Raw genomic sequence first — 19,940 nt, 5'->3', positions numbered from 1 at the left:
TCACCTCCAGTATGGCTCCAGTCACTCCCAGATTCTCTAGATACTCCCAGGTTTAAGTTCCTGTGGATGTGTCACTTGGGGACACGGGTAGTGGTAGCCATGGCCGTGCTGAGGATGGGTGGGTTCAGGCATCTCCGAGAGTTTTCTACCTTCAGTGACTCTGGAGCTGTGAATCCCCAGGAGTGCCTAAAGTCACCTGCAGGCTCTGATTAAAATATTTTATATTAGGTGAAAAATTCTTAATTTTAGGTTAAAGGTTGTTAATTTTAGGTGAAAAGGTTTTAATTTTGGGCTAGAAATTGTTCATTTTAGGTGAAAGATTCTTAATTTTAAATGAAAGGTTCTTAGTTTTATGTGAAAAATTCTTACTTTTAACTGAAGAGGTCCAACCATGGAAATACAGCAACAGGGATGGGGGAGATGGGAAAAAACTGACGCTCCCATAAAGGACAACTGTGGGTGGAAGGGAAATTTTGGGCAACAATGTCTCCTGTCCCCAGGGCGTCCCGTCTGCAGGTCCCTCGATGGCATGGCATTGACATTTCCTTGGATAAGATCAGGAGGATTTTATCATCCATAATATCTTTCCTGGGAAAAAATCAGGATGAAATCAGGATAAAACCAGGAGGTGTCAGCGTGCCAGGGCAGCCCCTTCCTGCTGAGGGTATCTGGGGTCGGGGGCCTCCCAGGAGGGAATTCAGGATTTCTGTGCTGGGATTCTGGGTGGGAGCTGCCTCTGGGTGGGAAGGACGGGCTGCAGGTGAGGGATCCCCACTCCAAGTAAGGCAAAACCCATCTCCAGCCTGGAGCTGCCGAGGTGCCAGGCAGATCCTGGGGCTGTCAGAGCAATGGATGTGAGAGCAGCAGCAGATTTAAACCATGACTGATCCGTGCAGGCAGAGAACTGGGATTTATCCCTTCCCAATGTTGGAATGAGCCTGAATTGACTGCTGGAGGGGTTGTGGCTGCTCAGATTTGAGGGTTTATCCAGTGGTTCATCCCCTCCCTGATAAATCCGGTGTCTGGTTGTCACTGTGGATTTGTCTGGCTTCAGCTCCCAGAGAGTGAGATTTTTCCATCCTTCCTGCCTCGATTAAGAAGCTGTTTAATATTCCCCTGGAAGTACTTCCCCAGTGTCACCTTCAGTTTCCCAGGAAAGCTGAGCAGATTGTGCTCCTTAAATCTGCTGCTGAGGAACCAGGGAGAACTAGTGTTGCCCTGCCCAGGGCTGCTCCGAACCCCCTGGATTTTCAGTGTTCTCCTGAAAGACTGGTGGTGTAGAGTGATGACCAGTTCTGGGGGTGCTGCTCTGGAAGCGGGATCCCCCTGCCCTGCCTGGGTGGTCCCAGGGGTCAGCAGGGTGGGGGCCCCCAGATAGCGACACCCAAAGGTGTCCCAGCCCCTTCCTGCAGCTCTGCTCCTGCTGGGTCTGGGGCGTGTGACGGGGGGCTCCGGCCACCTCCAGCACAGGAGGAACCAGGGCAGTGCCCGTCCCCTGGGCTGGCACTGCTGAGGCCTGAGGTCAGTATTGGCCCCTCAAGACAAGAAAGACCCTGAGGTGCTGGAGCGTGTCCAGGGCAGGGAACGGAGCTGGGAAGGGGCTGGAGCCCCAGGAGCACCTGAAGGAGCTGGGAAAGGGGCTCAGCCTGGAGAAAAGGAGGCTCAGGGGGGACCTTGTGGCTCTGCACAACTCCCTGACAGGACAGGTGGGGGTCGAGCTCTGCTCCCAGGGAACAAGGGACAGGACAAGAGGGAAACAGCCTCAAGCCGTGCCAGAGGAGGTTTAGGTTGGATATTGGGGAAAACATTTTCATGAGAAGGGCTGCCCCACTGTGTGTCTGTCAGGGTTCATGGTCCCTTCCTTCTGTTTCCTCTCTACTCACCATTTCACCTTTCACAGTGTTTCTCCCTGTGGTCTCCCCCCATGACTAGGCTGAGCCCCCTCTTGTCCTGCTGGCTGAGCCCCCTCCTGTCCCACAGGCCTTGCTGGGATTGTTGACCCTGAGCTCTGTTCAGGACCTCCACAGTGCCCAGGGGGGTTTAATCCACCTTGCTCCGTTTTCACCCTCTTTTCCCAAAGCCCACATATTTGCACAGTCCAGCTCCTCTGGGGTTGTGACCAGAGAGGGGTCGCAGAAGGATTCTGCCCTGGTGGGGCACTGGGGACACTGGGACACCACCCCAGACATGGATGTGCCCCCTGGAGTGTCCCTGGTTCCTGTGGAAGCAGCGCTGATGGGACCCACCCAGCCCAGCCCAGAAGAGGATCCCGGGGCCCCTCAATGTGCAGGTGGACGCTCGTGGGAGCGGAACATGTCCCAGCTGTCACCAAAACCCATGGGGTGGTCTGAGATGGCCGACGGCACCGTGGTGGGTCACAGCAAGAGACACAGACAACTGTGGTCCTGGGAACTGTGGTCACCTTGCCAGCCAGCAGCCATCTCGTGTCCTTGGCACAGTGAGGGGCCGTGCAGTCCCCTTCCAGAAACTCCTGGGTGGGACGTTCTGCTCCTCTCTGCTCCACACCCAGAGCTGCCCAGAGCCTCACAGCAGGGACACAGCAGGATGCTCCAGCCGCTGAGCAGTGGATTTTGGATTTGCCATTTGACAGCCGCATGGTGTGGATCTGGATGGGATTAATGGTGCAGCCAGTACCTCTATGCTCCAGAGTGAGATTAAAGAGCTGCAGCTATTCCGGGGAAAGCTGCTGGCTGATCCCCAGCCCAGAGAGGACAGTCCCTGTCACTGGAGGGTGACATTAAACACCTCCCTCCCCCCGAACCAATGCTGCCATGCAGCAAAGTGCCGATGGGTTTGGGAACAGGAGCCATCACTATGTTGGGTGTGCAGGAGGATGGGCAGCCCCAGCTCCCAGAGACAGATGAGTTTCCTGCTCCCCTTAGTCTGGGAAAGAGGAGCAGTGTCCCCAGCAGTGTCCCCCAGCTGTGCCCTCAGCTCTCCTGACAGAGAGGGCCCCACAGAAAGGAAGTCCCAGTTTTTATTCCAAGAGTGATCAAACACCTCAGAGTGTCCCCATACACTGAGAAGCCATAAAGCCCTGGAGAGCCCCCCGGGACCCCCATCTCTGCCCACTTTGCCCAGACACCGACTGAAGCTCAGCTGTGGGCCTTGGCCTCCCCTCAGCTCTGTTCTGGTGGTGCTGCTCCCCAGCCCTGCATCCTGGGTGGGCATTTGGAGTCTGCAGCAGGGACCCTCCTGCTGCCCCACATGGGGCTCTGGCACTGTCCGGTGTCATGGACTGATTTGGGTGGGAAGGGACCTTCACGCCCATCCTGTTCCACCCCACTGCCATGGACACCATGGGTACCAGGGTGGCTGGTCTGGGGGTGGGGGCAGCAGCAGGAAAAGAAGGAGGAGGAGGAGGAAGAGGAAGAGAAAGAGGAGGAGATAGTAAAGGAGGTGGCAGCTCCTCCTGGCAGCGGCACCAGTTTGAGGCACTCACGAACTGCAGCGTCAGATGGAAGTGCTGCAGATGGAGCAGAGAAAGTTCAAGATCTGAGGGTGAAATCCATCCTAAAAAGCAGTTTACATCTCCAAGTGGCCTGTGTCTGCAGAGAGCAGGTGGTTGGCCATCCCTGCGGGAATGTTTGCTCCTGAAAGCCCCAGCTCGTCCCCACCTGCTCCTGCCTTTTCAGCATATTGAACTTCTCTCCTGGGTTTTCCCATCCCTGTGCTAAGCCCCAGCTCCATCTGTTTGCTCTGCTCCCTCTGCGCCTCTGCGACACTCCAGGCCCCAGTTCTCCAGTGCTGGCCCCAGTGCTGACTGGGGGGGTCCCGCTCCACAGGGGCTGGTGGGGACAGGGTCCCATCTGCGCAGGCTTGGGCTGGGCGATGCCCCATCCCAGTGTCCTGGCTCTCATCCCATCCCTGTGCCCTGTGTCCTGCTGGGTGGTGGGAGGTGGTGGGGACCCTTGGGATCCCCCGTGCTGGAGGATACTGGAGGAGACTCAAGATGTCGGCTCAGGGCGATCTGTAAATACCCGTGTGGGGGACGAGCAGCCAGGGCTGAGGCAGGGGGGCATTGCGCATCTCTGCTGGAGGAGAAGGAGGAAGAGGAGGAGAAGAGTGAGGAGGAGCAGGAGGCGAAGGAGGAGGAGGAGGGGGCAGGGGAGGTGGGGGTGGCCAGAGCCCACCTGTCAGGGGAAAGTCACCTCGACTCATCCATGCTGCTGCCTCAGCCAGGTGAGGGTGAGGGAGGGATGAGGGATGATGTCCCATCCCTCACCAGGGATAAATCCCAGAATCCCTAACTGAGAGGGTGATGTGGTGGAGGCTGCACGTGGGGTGTCTGGACATTCAAAGGTGTTGAAACAGAGACAATTTATAAATGTTCATGTGACAACTGATGGAGGGCAGGGTTTAGTGGGATACTGGAGAGAAATTCTTCCCTGTGAGGGTGGGGAAGCCCTGGCACAGGTTGCCCACAGAAGCTGTGGCTGTCCCATCCCTGAAAGTATTCAAGGCCAGGATGGACGGGGTGTGGAGCATCCTGGTCTGGTAGAAGGTGTCCCTGTCTGCAGCAGGGGGTGGAACTGCATGGGCTTTAAGGTCCCTTTCCACCCAAACCATTCTGGGATAATGATGATGATGATTGTGATGGTAGAAGATGGAGAAAAAGGCCATAAGCAAGGACCAAGAGACCCAAACAAAAAACAGGCTGGAGAAAGGCCATTGCAGAGCCGAGCACTGTTGTGTTGCGGTGGTGGGATGGCCCTGCATAGCCCATGCGGATGTAATCCCCTCAGACACGTCAGGGAAGAGCCAGTCCAGCTCCTGCTGAGCAGAGCTGTGACTCATAGATCTTTCAAAGACCTTTGGAAGCCTTGGGGAGCATGCAGGTGGGTGTGTAGGCAGGGGGAGTATGCAGGTGAGGGGATCCTGGTGCTATAACAGTTACAGATTTTCTAAATGCTTTCAAGAAAACCCTCATAAAAGTTGTTGTCTAATAAACCCCTTCTCATGGCAGAGGTGGTTGGGATGCACTCAAGGAATCCCAGCAAGGCACAGGAAGGAGGGCGAGAGGGCAGGGAGGTGCTTCTCCCACCCACACACGCCAGCACCCACTGCTGAGTCGTAGAGGATTCCAGAGCCGGGAGGCATTTAGAAACTTCCCAGAGATCTCTCCTCCTCCTTCTCCTCCTTGTTGTCCTCTTCCTCCTTGTCTCCCTCCTTCTCCAACCCTTCCCACCATCACCCAGAGAAGGGCAGAGGGTGGGAACCAGCCCCCAGCTGCCCCCTGAGCCTCCCTGGCACTGAGGCATTGTCCCAGTGGGACTGAGGGAGAAATCCATTGCAATCTTGGTTCTCTCAGCTGCTCACCTTTTTTGTTCCTTTCTTCTCTCCCAAATTCCACTTTCTCATTTAATCTGCCAGGGCCCATGATCCTGGTTTTTTGTTTCTCAGCCGTTTGAAAGATCTCAGCTAATCCCCAGTGATGCCCCAGTGAGCTCTGCTGGCTCCCATGGCACTGCCAGGGGCTGCCAGCCCTGTGCCCAGCCAGAACCTTCCTGTGCCCCAGGTCACCCCATGCAAGCTGTTTTAGGGATGGGTACAACGGGAGGGATGTTATCAGCCCCTGCCCATCAGGCATCCCTGAGATGGTTGGACTGTCACCGTGGTGGGTCCCCTGGGTAGTTCCATCATCGTGCCAGCCCTCACCAGAGTGGCCTGGAGCAGCCTGTACTGAGCATACGAGCAGGGTGACAGCAGTCGGCCCTGTGGGCACAGGGTGACCAGCGAGGAGACCCCACCACAGTGGGGCAGCAGCTGGTGGGCACCCAGGAACTTCTTCGGATGGGTCATGTTCCACAGCCTCATTAATGACCTTGGGGTGATTAACGACGAAATCACCTCTGAAACGCAGTTGGAGGCAGGGCTGGCACAAGGGGGTCCCCAGGCTGGCTCAGGGGTCTCCAGGTTGGCACAGGGGGTTTCCAGGCCGGGGCGGGGGAATCCTCCCGTGCCCTGCAGGGCATGGACAGCCGCACAGCACCGGCGCTGCCGTCGGGGTGTCCCGGGGTGGCCGCGGTGCGGTGTTGAGGGACAGGAGCCGAGACTCGTACCCAGGCGAGGGCCGAGCAGGGGGCCAAGTGCCCCGCACTGGGGTGCCGGGCGGGCAGGGGCCGCGGCGGGGCGGCGCAGGGCCGGGCACTGACAGTCCTCCGCTCCCCCTCCTGGTCCCAGCTCCTCCCGTTCTGGGCCCCGGCCCCCCGCTCCCCTCCCGGATCCCAGTGCCCCTCTCCCCCTCCCGAGTCCCGGTTCCGCTCCCTGCTCTCCCCATCTCGTTGCCCCCGCTCCCCGCCCGCCGCGGGGACGGTCCCGCTGACGCGGGCGGGGCGGGGCGGAGCAGGCGGGAGGCGGTCGGGGGCGGCGGCGGAGCTCGGCGGACCCGCGGACGGACGCGGCTGCGGCCATGCAGCGGCTGCCCGGAGCCCCGCGCCGCTGACCGGCCCTGCCGCCGCCGCGATGAACTTCCCGGGCGGCGCCGGGCAGAGCCCCGGGCAGCAGCAGAGCCTGGCGGCGCCGGGCGGGCCGGTGCCCGTGCCCGTGCCCGGGCCCTCGGGGCCGCAGCCCGGCGGGCCGCCCCCGCCGCAGTTCGGGCTCTCCAACTCGGCCGCGATCCGTGCCGAAATCGGGCGCTTCGAGTCCGTGCACCCCAATATCTACGCGATCTACGACCTCATCGAGCGCGTGGAGGACCTGGCGCTGCAGAGCCAGATCCGCGAGCACGTCATCTCCATCGAGGGTGAGCACCGGGAACCGGGCACGGAACGGGTCACCGGGAACGGGGCACCGAGCCGGGCATTGGTGCCGCCGCCTTTGTCCCCGCCGCCGCTGCACCTGCGCCCGCTGCCGCCCGCGGGGCCCGGCGGAGCCCGGCCCGGCCCTGCCCGCGGGACTGGGATCGGGATCGCGCCGGGCCCTGCAGCGGCGGGGCCGGGGGCGCGGGGGGCCGGGCGCGGCCTGCACGGGGCCGGGGCCTGTGGGCGCTGCGCCCCCGCCGCCGGCAGCGGGGCCGGGCACGACGGGGCTGCGGGGGCCGGGCGGGCCGGGAGGGAGGGAGCGAAGGGGACACGCTCGTCAGCCGCCCCCGCCCCGGGCTCGGCTCCGGCCCCGGCCCCACAGCGATGGTGGTCGCGGCCGGGCCTGCGCAGGGCCGGGGACTCCGCCCGCGGCCTCTGCCGGGAGCGGCGGGCGGGGGCGGGCGCTGGTCCGGCATCGGGGCGGGGGGGGTCTGTACTCGGCATCGACGAGGAACGGGATCCGCCGGAGCCCGTTAACATTAGAAATGCAGAAAACTGCAGCCCGAGTCCCGGGAACCGGCAGTGAGGGGAGCGATGGAGCCGAGGAACTGCAGAGGAGCCGAGGGGCTGCGATGGAGCTGGGGGAGTGGGATGGGGCCGAGGGGCTGCGATGGAGCTGGGGGACCGCCATGGGTGAGGGGCCGCGGTGCAGCCGATGGGCTGAGGTGAGGGAGAGGGACTGGGATGGATCTGGAGGCCAGGATGGGCGAAGGGCTGCGGTGGAGCCGGCAGGCTGCGGTGGAGCTGAGGGGAGGGGAAGGTTGATCGTGGTGTGCTGAGGCCCACTGCGGGCCGGCAGGCTCTGGCAGCCCCCCAGCCTAAGGGTCCCTCTGCCCTCGGTGAGCCCAAACCTCCAGGTTTCTGCAGCTGGCCCGCAGCAGGGAAGGCTGCAGGGCCGTGGGTGCCTTTGGTCTGTGTGAGGAGCCCCGGTCCAGCTTGGTGCCTGCCAAGCACAGCCGTTTCCCTGCCCTGGGTTTTGCTGTCCTTGCTTGGTGGTGGCAGCATGCTCAGCTCCGTTCCTGCTGCCTCACACCAGGAATGTCACTGCAGGGGCACACGAGGTGGTTTTGGGGAGTGGTGGCCCCGCTATAGGGGTGCTGGCCACCATGGTGATGCTGCATAGAGAAGCAGCCTGGTTACTTCTCCAGAGGCCTGCATCCCACTTTGGTCCTTTTGGGTTTCTGTGGAAAGGATGGAAGGAAGACGGATTGTAAGAAGAGTCTGAAAGGCTGCATGGGTTGAGGGAATGTAAATCCCAGAATTTATCAGCCTCATGCTGCAAGGACAAAGGACACTCAATGGGGTCAAGACAGGGTGGGTGTAAAACCCTGGGCTGATGCTGGAGGGCCTTTCCACCTCTGTGGAGGTCTTCAGCCACAGAAAGCTGTTGGGTTGATGGAACTCGAGGAGAAGAGGAAAGGGACTCAGGCTGGATGGAGATGGGTGGGAGCACCAGACTGGCACAGGCCGTGGCAATGGCTCAGTCCGATACATTGGGGTCCCACCAGTCCAACTCGGGGAGTCGCGGTGGGCTGGTGGGGAAGGACTGTCTTGTGCCCATTCCCATGGGGCTTCTGCAGCTCTCCCTTGTTTGTGCCTCTGATGACAGCTGCGGTGGGAGTCCCGAGGTCACTGGTGACATGATCTGATCTTGTATGTGGCTCCTGCGCTGTGGGACAGAGGAGCTGCGAGCTGAGACATGGCGGGGCTATGCCTGAGGTGCTCCCAGGGTTGCCTCTGTGGGCAGAGCCGTCCTGGGCGCCGTGTCCCTGCCCCTTGTCCCTCTGCAGGGATGATGCTGAGCCTCCCGGGGTGCTGGGCGCCTGTCCCGTCCTGCGCCCCCAGCCGCGGCAGTGGGTGCTGGGCACGTTGGTGGGAGGCGCGCGTCTCTTAGCAACTCCTGTGGTGCGTGGTTCCTCCTGTTGCTCAGGAAGGTGTGAACACACACACCGGCCTCTTGTGCGCTGCTGAGGTGCTCAGGGCTTCCCAAAGCACCCTGTGTCTCCCAAAATGAGGGCTCAGGGGTGCCCTGCACCCAGCTGGCTGTGACACGTCTCACCTGGTGTCCACAGGGCTGTGAGATGGTGCCAGAGGCTGCATGTCCTCGGGGGCTTTGCCTGCTCAAGCCGCAGCTCCATCCTGTCTCCTCTGAGCCTTCCCTGTGGATCTGCAGCAGGAATCCCACAGATTTCCTTCTCTGGGCTGCATTCCCTTATTACCTGCCAGGCACTGGGATGAATCCTGATCCTGGTGAAATGTGTGCTGTGGTTGTACAGTTACCTGTGACCCGTTACCGGGTGTGTGTGGATGAATTAACAGGGGTTAATTAACGGCTGGGAGAGCCTTGCTGGAGATGTTATCGTTCGTGGAGTGTCTGGGTCTGGAAGGGAATTTCCTTCTAAACTGCAGGTTTGGGGCTTGATACAGAAATGTCTGGAAGAGGATTTTGTTTGTTGATGTTCCTGATCTGAAGATCAGAGTTGGTGACCGGGACGACGGCTCATGGTCTGAAAATCCATGACGGAAGTTGCCAGTGAAACCCCAAATTCAATTTCCTAACACTTGAGCACTTGCAGGACTTGCTCATGTCCTCCTGCCAGATTGCTTTCCTGTAGGCAATTCCTTCATTTTTGAAAGGGAAAAGTTGAAGGCAGTACTGTGCTGCAGTGGGGCAGGGAGTCCAAACTGCCCACCCTCTGCCAGGGCCAGGGCTGCTGGTGTCCCTGTGGGGGTGTCACCACAAGGGTGTCACTGTTACAGCCATGCTGGCAGTGGAGTTAGGGGGCTTGGCAGGGCTGTACAGAACCGCGGGGAGGTCTGTGACAGTGTGGCACTGCCAGGAAGGGGGGTGGAGTGGGTGTTGGGGGGCTGCTGCGGCCAGAGCCCTGCCAGGCCCCTGGACTTGGAGAACAAGCCTTTCCCAAGGAGTTTGAAGCCCACGATGGGGTGAGAGCCAGCTGCGCCTGCTCATGGGTCAGCATCAGTGGTGCCACTGTGGGAAGAAAGAGAAGTCTGCTCTGTTTTGGTCTCCTCCTTGAGTTGGAGCTTCATTCGGAGGTGATGGGGGCAGAGGGGCTGAGGGGCACTGGGGCTGGGGGAGATGGCAGGTTGGGCTGGTCGCCAGCATCAGCTGCATCACAGGCAGGACCTGGAGTTTTTTGGTAGTTTCTAACCACCAAATTTGGACAGATTTTCAGGGGGCTTGCAAAAAGCGATTCCCTCATTCTAGGCTGCTTTCCTTGCCAAGTTGTGGAGACTGCTGCAAGCTGCTGAGTTCTATAAAAGATTTCATATCTGCATAAAGCAAAATGATACCAACCTGGGGCTGGTGCAGCCCCTGCTCACAGTAAATGTGACCTCCAACGTTGCGACTCTGGGACGGGCTACAGACAGAACCATATTAATAGAGTTTGTAATTAGAGCAGTAATTGCACAGTGCTTAATTTCTTTCCTAGAAATGAACTTTGAGCAGTGACCAGAATGCAGGTTTGAGGAGGGCGAGTAATGCCTCTGGTGCAGAGGGTTACCTGAGGGACATGCAGGACAGGCTGAGAGTAGCACGGAACCATCACGGATCCATGGACAGATGGGAGAGACAGCACCAGCAAGATGGAATAGTGAAAGAAGATCATGATATGGGACTGAAGAGATGGTTACACAGAGGTTTTCTGGGTGTGTAAAGTGGTGAAGGCAGGAGGGAGAGGTAGAAGGGAGATAAGAAGTAGGAGAGATTCCCTCAACCGAGCTTTTGCCAAATGATGGGAATTTTCTTCTGACATTTGTGGTTGTGCACATGCCTTGCAGCCCACCTAAAGGTCAGCTCTCTGGGAGAGCTTGGAGAGGGTTTGAGCCATGGTGAGGACTCAGTGGCCAGGGAGCAGGACCAGGAATCTCTCTGTAGTCAGTTTTACCTGGAGCACATGGTTTTCCCTTTGTTGTCCTTCCTCACCTCTCCCACTCGCCTCTAAACCCATGTGGGTTCCTGTCTGCAGTTTAAGAAGCAGGATTAGTTTGGGAAAGCTCTCCTCTACAATTTCCAGCTGTTGCTGCTCTGGCAGAGGCTTGGGATGAGAGAAGCTCTGCAGAATGTCTGTGGTGGCTGGGAGTAGCCTGGATGTCCATGACCTCCACAGCTGCTCTGCCGGGCAGGGGCTACCCCATTGCCGGCTCTCCATCAGGGCCTGGCTGTCGGCTGGGTGTGAGGCCAACACGGACCATTGGGTCACTTGGTGTAAATAGCCCATCCCAGGATTTTAGCCTTAAAAAATAAGGCCTCTGGCTAATGCCTTATTTTTTGGAGGTACAGCCCTGGGCCTCTCTGCCTCAGGAGTTTACTCCATCATAACCTGTCTTGCTGTCAATAATTGCTGTCACTTTTCCAGCTGGCATCTGGTGTTTTCTGCATTTCTCTCTGAGGAAGGACTGCTTTGATACTGTTTAAAGCCGCTTGTACCAGTTACTGAGGTTACTTTGCCATCTTTCTTTCTGATGAGTTAAATTGGCTGAACTTCATCATTCTGTTCAGTTCCAGCACAAGTCTTCCAGCTCCATGCTCCATCCTTCCCCAACGTCTTTTGAAACTGGCTCCTGGTGTGCTGATTCACAAAGCAAACTGAGGCAGGAGTTGCCACTGATGCAGGGTCTTCTGGAGGAAGATGAGGACCCTCCTTGCTGGAGCCCTCCAGTCCTGCCAGGCTCGGGGAGCCCCGCACTGCCAGGCTGCACACTGGGCTCGCCATGTCTTCGCTCTGCTGAATCAGCCTCGAGTAAATGACACCCTTTGGGAAGGAGAGCATTCTGCTTAGCCAGCTTTTTCTTGCTAATTCCATGACCTCTGCAGAACTGCCCTGTTTATGTGTGCCTGTAGTTCCTGAGGGCTGGGAAACCACAGGCCATGGTGCTGGGGTGCTGTAGGGGGAGCTGCAAACTCCAAAGCCATCGGCGCATCCCTGCTCCAGGGCCGGAGCTGGGGATTCTGGGCAGCTGTGTGGCTCCTGCTGTACTGCCCCCTGCATTCAAGGCAAGGTTCCTCTGGCACTGTGGTCTCCAGATTTCCTGGAAGTTAAGGGCAAATCACAGAACCAGAGAATGGTTTGGGTCTCAGACCATGTTGTTCCACCCCCTGCCATGGGCAGGGACACCTTCCACTATCCCAGGTTGCCCCAAGCCCAGTCCAACCTGGCCTTGAGCACTTCCAGGGATGGGGCAGCTGCAGCTTCTGTGGGCAACCTGTGCCAGGGCCTCACCACCCTCACAGGGAAAAATTTCTTCCCAATATCCCATCTAACCCTGGCCTCTTGTCCATGGGAAGCCATTCCCCCTTGTCCTGTCACTCCAGTCCACTATCCAAAGTCCCTCTCCAGCTCTCCTGGAGCCTCTTTAGGCACTGGAAGGGGCTCTAAGGTCTCCAGAACCTTCTCTTCTCCACGTGAACAGCCCAGCCTGGCACCAGAGCAGAGGGGCTCCAGCTCTTGGAGCAGCTCCTGTTCTGATTGTGTGCTCTGTGTTGTTTGGGTGAGGAGGCTGTGGTCTCAGGGCTGACTCCCAGGAGAGGCTCCTAAGGGCTCCTAAGCCTGGCTGAGGCTGTTGGCAGGACTGGCACTGGTCAGCATCTCATGGCACCAGTGCCTGGCACGAGCAGCACAAGCAAAAGGATCTACCTGGAAAGAGTCCTGGAGCAGATTCTGATGTGACAGGAGACCCTGGCCCCCCAGGAGTGATGGCAAGAGCCAAAGCACAGCTGAAGGAGCCTTTAGCATGCTTAAACAAATAAATCCTATGTTTTTACAGAGATTTATGTTGTGGCCCAAGTCATCTGGAGGCATCTTTGCCAGGTGCAGCTCTCACCGTGCTGAGCTTACAGCTGGAGAATCTGGTCTTGGGGAAGAGTCAGAAAATCAGAAAAGGCCATTGCTTGATGCCCTGATCGATAGGAGTTGGGAGGGATGGTGAAACTGTAGCAGGAAGGCTGGAGGATGGTTCGGATGGCTGGAAGCTGAGCAGGATGGAATTGCAGGTGCTGTGCTGAGGGAGGTAAAGATTCTTGGTGCTCTGGGGGCAAGAACTTGGTACTGCAACTAAAGAGGAAAGTCTGGGGATGTCAAGATACACGGGGGAAGATCAGGATTTGGAGGTGGGCTCAGGAGAGAATTGGGAATCTCTGTGGCTGCAGTTTCAGTTCCCTTGATCCAATACAGGCATAGTTGCTCCAGGCAGGGACAGTGCAGCTCTTCCCACTTGGCAGCTCCACCTACCCATCCCTGTGATCAGGAGCTGCTCTGGCAGGAGCCAGGCATGTGTTGGGTTTGGTTCAGTCAGTTCTCAGCTGCTCGTGGTGTGACCACGTGAATGCAGGTGGTGAGGAGGGGGAATGCATTGTCAGGTCTGGGGCAGGCAGAATAGCCCTGGATTGTGCTGATCCGAGCTGTGCTGATGGCAAAGCTCCGTGTGCCAGGTGTCCTGACCGTGGCAGCAGCACCAGCAGTACCTGGGGAGGAGCTGGGAGCCTGGTGCCCGTTCAGGGACACACTCTGGGTGTTTGCCCAGACACTGGCTGGTCTCCCTGTGCTCGCTGTGGGTCGGTGTGATGTCAGTCCTTGCTTGCTCTCCGCCTTTCCAGCACAACTGTTGTGGGAAGTCCCGACATAACTCTTGTCCCAGCATAAACTCCAGATTTCTCAGGAGTTTCACAGCTTGGTTGCACAGAGCTTTTTCCAGTTTAGGGATGCTCTGCACTGACTGTTGCTCCAAGCAGCCATGTCCTGCTGACCCGGGCCTCTGTCAGAACAGGGGCAGCAGTGATCCTGTCTGCAGAGCTGCCTCTGTGCTGCATGTGGGGTGAGCCCTCGTGCATTCCCGCTGTGCTTGGGCTGGAGTTGCCAGGCTCTCTGGGAGTACCCGGTGGGAGTGGTGTGAGTGGGGCCAGCAGTGGGGCCAGCTTTGGGCAGTTGACTGTGAGTCACTCATCTGCCATTCGTTTTCAGGAGCTTTCCCAAAGATGCTGACAGAGCATGTCCCCTGTCTGCATAGACACCTTCCAGTGTTGGGCACTGCTGGACTCTCACCTCCTCTGGAATCTCGCTGAGATGGGAATGTAAGGCATGGTTGCATCCAGGCTGGTTGTTCTGAGCTAGTGATGGGACTTTTGCTTAATTTGAGTGGCCAAATTAGATCTAAATGATGTCTGATCTGGTCCTAAACTGTGTTTCCAGCTGGGCTGGCTGACATGGGATGGTCCTACACTGGGGAATACTGGGTGCTCTGGTACCTGGGGCAATAGGGTACAGCCTTTGGGCTAAAATCCCCTCGTAGCTGGCATGGATGTGGGGGGAGTAGGCAGTGGCCACATGGTCTGGAGGAGCTGGCACGGTAGCCTGGCTGCTGGCAATTGAGGGATGCAAGAGCTGCCCCAGCCTGTGATCGGAGCTCGGCACCTTGATGGGCATCTCGGCAGTACCACAATGCCCTTATCACATCCCTCCCTGTCAGGAGGAGGCCTTTTCTCCTTGTTATCCTGCCTTCCTGCTTTGGCATCAGATTTTTTTTTTTTAAGTTGTTCTCCAAGACTTCCTGCAAGTTGTTATCTCCCTGTGCAGCAGCTGCAGGGATTGGGAATCCATGTCTGTTGTGTTTCTGCCTGCAGTGCCCTTCATGGAAGAGACACCTGTCGTCTCACTCCTGCTGCCTCCCGCAGCTCTGGGCAGCACTGGGAGCACGGATCCCATGGGTGCCTATTCAGGTGGATTTCCTGAAGTGGTGTAGTGAGTGCAAGAAATCTTCTGGGGCAAGAAAGGTAAAAATTAAGATAATTGTAGCTGCTTCCCTACTGGAAGGAGGTTTGTGTGATTATGACCTGTTGCGTGCCTGCTTACCTCTCCTGCCTCAGTGACTTTCAGACCTGCTGTCCAGTTACAACCAAACCTTGCTGCTTCTGAATTCCCATAAATCCTAAGGAAATAGATTTCCAGACAGAGCAGAGCACCCCAGCTTGTGGCATGCAGAGGGAAAGGGATGTTTGCATCTGTCCCGGGTGTCTGGCTGCAGTGGGGCTGCATGTCCACTCTGGAAGCCCTGGCTGTGAGTCACTGGGGAATTCCTGCCTGGGGTCATGTGTGAGATCTGGTTCTGGCCATGTGATCTATGTGATGAAATCCACTCTGGCCTCAGGGCTCTGTGCCACGCTCCCAGCTGCTGCATCTGGAATCCTGGCTGGGTCCTGCTGGTCCCGGAGTCCCAGGGGTGGGAGCTGCTGACTGCGGGTTGCCTTGGTGGCCAGTGTGGGCTGTTGGCCCTGGCTCCCGCAGTGGGCGCAGTGCTCACTGGCTCCTGCTCTTGATTTTGGGCATTTACCCCAGCAATGACTCCTGTGGTAGGGAAAAGGGGTCTGGCCTTCAGAGAGGGACTTTGAGCAAGGGACTGGAGTGACAAGACAAGGGGGAATTTGTCTTCCCATGCATGGGATATTGGGAAGAAATTTTTCCCTGTGGGGGTGGTGAGGCCCTGGCACAGGTTGCTTAAAATGGTTGTGGCTGCCTCATCCCCGGAAGTGTTCAAGGCCAGGTTGGATGGGCCTTGGAGCAACCTGGGATAGTGGAAGGTGTCCCTGGCCATGGCATGGGTGGGACTGGGTGGGCTTTAAGGTCCTTTTCCACTTGAACCATTTGGTGTTTCTATGATCAGCCTCTGGTAAGTGCTGTCCATCCCCAGTGTCTGGAGGATCGAGCGAGGCTGGAGGAGCACACACCCATGCAGGATGCCACACTGGCGGCAGGTGGCCAAGGCCAGTGCAGTTCCTGGTGGGAGGTGGGTGCCGCAGGGCTGATGGTGCCGTGGCCCTTCCACTCGGGAGCAGTTCGGTGGGAGAAGCTTTTCCTCATCCTGGTTTTTCACTGCAGTCAGCCCTTGCAGCCTCACCTCGTCAGGTCCTGTGTATGGGAGCACAGGACAGGGCCGACCTTGCTGTGGAGGGCTTGGAGTTGACTTAAAAGTGAGAGGCAGGTGCTGATGAGCACATGGGGGAGCTTTGTCAGGACATGGAGCTCCCAGGTCAGCCACCTCACCTTGGGTGATTTGGGTGTTCCTGGTGGGCACAGAGCTTGGGGGAGCTTTGAGGAGCTCTTTGGAAGAGGAGAATAAAGTGATTTCAGGTGGTATACATAGAGCTTTTCCAACATGAAGCACAAACAGAAGGAAGCAGGGAGGTGTTTGCTGGAATTCAGCTGCTGGGGAGCGGAGCTTCTGCCAGGGTTTGGGAGGGAGACAGCGGAGGAAGGGTGGTTGTTATGGAATGAGGCATTTGGGAGGAGGAAGACACGCAGCTCGCGGTTGACGTGACAGAAGAGGAGGGCCCGGAGGGGGATTCAGAGGGAGCATTCGCCTGCTGAAGAGAGAGGTTAGGGAAATAATTCCAGTAGCAGCAATGTTGTGACTGAATAGGGATGAGGTAGGATTTTATGGGTAATAGGCACTTTTGGGGAAAAGGGGCTAGTAGTGGTCAATGCAGAGTGGATGCTGGGGGCCTTTGGCTGTGTGGCCAGGGGACAAGGAGGTTTCAGGGACTGGAGCTCATGTAGCTCTGCAGGGGTTTAGGGACAGCCAGGATGAGAGGTGAGGAGAGGGAAAGGAGGATCCATGAACTCTCACTGTCTGAGTCATGTCCTCGAGTCCCAGACAGGGTCTGAGTGACGTCCCTCGTCCCTGAGCAGCAAGGGCTTGGGGGCAGATGGGACAAAGCTGGGATTAGCAGCAGTTCTCTTTAATCATGTGGACCTTGGGCTTGTGGTGCACACTTGAAATGCTGGAGGGGAAAAGAAGCTGAGACTTCATTTTGGACAGGAGACAGTCCAGGAATAGAAAAGCAGAACTATGAATCATCACACAGAGCTGAGGGATGGCGTTAAATTAAAGGCTGGCTGGAGGAAGCGTGGAAGAAGAAGGGAAGGTGCTATGGGCAGAGCCATGTGAGACACCCAAAAAACAGCAACACTGGAGGTGGAGAGTGAGGATGGTCTGTCTGAGGCCGGTGAAAAAAGCTGTAGAGAATCAGGAGGAGAACAAAGGGGATAAAAGAATTGCTGGGATCAACAAGGACAAACTGTTGTGGCCAGTTTGGTTCCTGAGAGAGGAGCTGCAGGGTCCAGAAGAGCCCAGAATCTGCAGGTGAGGCAGGAACAACCTTGTGCAGTCCCCTGGTGAGACAGAAAACAGAGATCGTGGGGTGGGGATGTCTGTCCTCCTGGGAAATGAAGGCCTGTCAGTGACATCAGACACCTTCCCAGGAGACTGGAGAGAATTTGGAGAGAGGTGGATTTGGTGCATGGACTGTTGGATGGGTGAGGAATTGCATAGATGGCCGCATCTAAAGGTTTATGGTCAGTGGCCAAATGGAAACCAGTAATGAACACTGTCCACCCTGGGACCAGTACTGGTTAATATCTTTATTAATGACACAGACAGTGGCACTGAGTGCACTCTTGGTGTGTGTGCAGGTGACACAAAGCTGGGGGGTGCAGGTGACAAGCTGGAGGGCAGGAATGGCATCCAGAGGGACCCTGAGAGAGGAATGGGCCCATGGGACCCTCATAAAGTGCCAAGTGCAAGGCTCTGCACCTGGTTCTGGCCAATCTGCTGTACCAGTACAGTCTGGGGCACCTTTCGCTATCCCAGGGTGCTGCAAGCTCTGCCCAACCTCGTCTTGGGCACTTCCAGGGATGGAGCAGCCACAGCTTTTCTAGGCACCCTCTGCCAGAGCCTCACCACCATCACAGGGAAGAATTTAACCCCAATATCTAATCTAAATCTCCTCTTTTAGTTTAAAACTATCACCCCTTGGTCTGTCACTGTCTGCCCATGTAAAATATCTGACATTACATTTTTTACTGGAAGTTTCAGTGAGTCCTGTGGCCTCTGCCTGTGCTGATCTCCTCTTTGCTCTTAGTCGTGGAAACTTACACAAAGGGGCTTAACCCCCCCCTGTCCTCAGCATCATTCCTCAGTGTCTTCTCTGTCCCCTGTGGAACAGGCCAAGCCTTCCTGTGTCCTTATGTTGGTCGCTGAGGTACCTGGGATTCGCCTCTTGATTCTGCTGTTTGTCACTGGTCACCTCTCACTCTTTGTGTAGCTGCTCTGGGCTCAGACTAGGGTGCTGCTGCCACTCCCTTATTTTTATCCTTATTAATCTGGCCTCATTTCCAGTTTCCTTGTGCATGCCTTCCCGTGCCAAGCCTGGTATGGAGCTTGGGTGAGCCAAGCTGGTCTCCTACCACACTGGTTTCCTCTGCACTGGGATGATATCTGTGTGTGCCATCACTGCTGCTTCAGGGACCCAACAGCTTTTTGTAATCTTTTTTTAGTTTTCTCTTTTTCTTTTTTCCTTGTGGATTTGCTTCCAGTAAGATCTTGCCTGTGGAGTTTGGTAATCGTAGAATTCCGTAATGGTTTGGGTTGAAAGGGACCTTAAAGCTCATCCAGTTCCACCCCCTGCCCTAGGCAAGGACATCTTCCACAAGAGGAGGTTGCTCCAAGTCCTGTTCAACCTGGCCTTGGACACTTCCAGGGACGGGGAGTCCACAGCCTCTCTGGGCAATAGCTGCCTTGGTGGAGTCTCTGCAGTTTGCTGTCCTTCCTCCCACAGACTGTAAGAGCTTGTGGACAGTCTTTCCTGCTCTGCCTCCTCCCATCAGCTTGCCTCAGAGGGTCAGCTGAAAGATGCTCTGGTAGACTGCAAGAGGTGGAAATTGAGTTGGAGAGAGTCTAAGAGAAAATCGAGGACAAAATGACACGTGGCCTGGTACAAGTGAGAAATGGGCATGGGAGGAGGTGCCCAGCCCCTTTGCAGGGCTGGGAGTGGATTTTTGGGGAGGGGATTGCACAAGGTGATGAGGTGTTCGGGGAGCTCTGGTGGTGAGAGGTGAGGGGTAGACCTAAATATTCCTCTTGGAAGAGAAAATGCCTAAATGTGTGTTGGGTTTAGTCAGCTGGTTTGCAGGCTCTGTGGGTTTGTGGGCTTTGGTTTCAAACAAACTTTGATACTGGAGTGTCTGTTCCATTGCTGGCCATGTATTGTGAACTAATAAATGGTATCATCGTCCCCCTGCTCAGTTTAACTGCACTGCCATCCAGGCAGGTTGGGAAGTACTTTGTCCAGCTGGAAAGGTCTTGGTTCCCCCATTCCTGGAGGTCTTCACACCCTCCCGGGGCAACAATTGAAGGGAGCCCAACCACTGCTTCTTCAGTCGGTTGTTCCAGTCATTAATTCCTCCAGCTGCTGATAGTTCCCGTTTAATTCCCAATTTGCATTCATCTGTTTTAAAGTTCATTTTCTCACTTGTTTCTTTAGATTGGACTAAATAAAACTTTGTTACCTGAATGTTATTCCCTGAGAAGTTTACTGTTAACTTCATCATCAATTATCTCTTGATGTTCTTTCTGGGAAGTAAATCGCATAATGCTCATTAAAAGTCTCTTCATGAGTTCATTTCCTGTGGTCTTCAAAGAGTTTTTATGGCTCTTCCTTACACAGTGTTCTTAAAATGAAAATCATCAGATTATAGGCAGTGCGCTCCCACTTGACCCAGCCATAGTTCCATGAACTGTAAATCCAGTTTCTTTCTCTGCTGGCTGCTCTTTTTCATGAAATCCCAGAGTGTTTTGGGTTGGGAGGAACCTTAAAGGTCATCTGTGGTCTGTGTTTATTAGAGCTCTGTTGTCTGGCGTATCCATCCACCGCCTCCTGATGGTTGATGATGTGAATCCACACCGATGGTTCCTGGTCACCCAGTCATTTCTCCTGTGTTGGAAACAGCACAAAAGGATGTGGTCTGGGGTTTGGGGCTGGGGGATCTGAATGTCCCAGCATTCCTGGCATTTGCCACTTCACCTCTCTTGGACCTGGCATAATAGAAGTGTTTTCCCAATTGTCTGAAGCTTCCCAACATCACTGGTAAGGCTCCAGGTGTCACTGGAGTCCTCTTACTGGTTGACGTGGATCTCTGGCTGTTCTGAGCCTGGTCCTGCTGTGTTTATTGTAAATGACTTTGCGAAGTGATGGTTTATAGAGGGAGTGAGTGTTCTATGAGAATGGGTTACATGGTCATCGAAACATTGGCGGACTTGTTT

General features: G+C 56.4%; 1 protein-coding gene across 2 annotated transcripts in view; it reads left to right on the top strand.

The window, feature by feature from the left end:
* The first annotated feature begins 6,369 nt into the window (after positions 1-6,369).
* Positions 6,370-19,940, top strand: part of AGAP3 (ArfGAP with GTPase domain, ankyrin repeat and PH domain 3) — a 110,624-nt gene continuing 97,053 nt past the window's right edge. For both annotated transcript variants that reach the window (XM_039550176.1, XM_039550178.1), the window contains exon 1: positions 6,370-6,766. In XM_039550176.1, the coding sequence (XP_039406110.1) occupies positions 6,487-6,766 (280 nt within the window). In that variant the 5' untranslated portion in view covers positions 6,370-6,486. The remainder of the gene's footprint in view (positions 6,767-19,940) is intronic.

The sequence above is a fragment of the Corvus cornix genome, chromosome 2 (assembly GCF_000738735.6).
Source record: "Corvus cornix cornix isolate S_Up_H32 chromosome 2, ASM73873v5, whole genome shotgun sequence".
NCBI lineage: Eukaryota > Metazoa > Chordata > Aves > Passeriformes > Corvidae > Corvus > Corvus cornix.
Note: the sequence above shows the minus strand (reverse complement) of the source record. Positions and strands in the feature narration are given on the sequence as shown.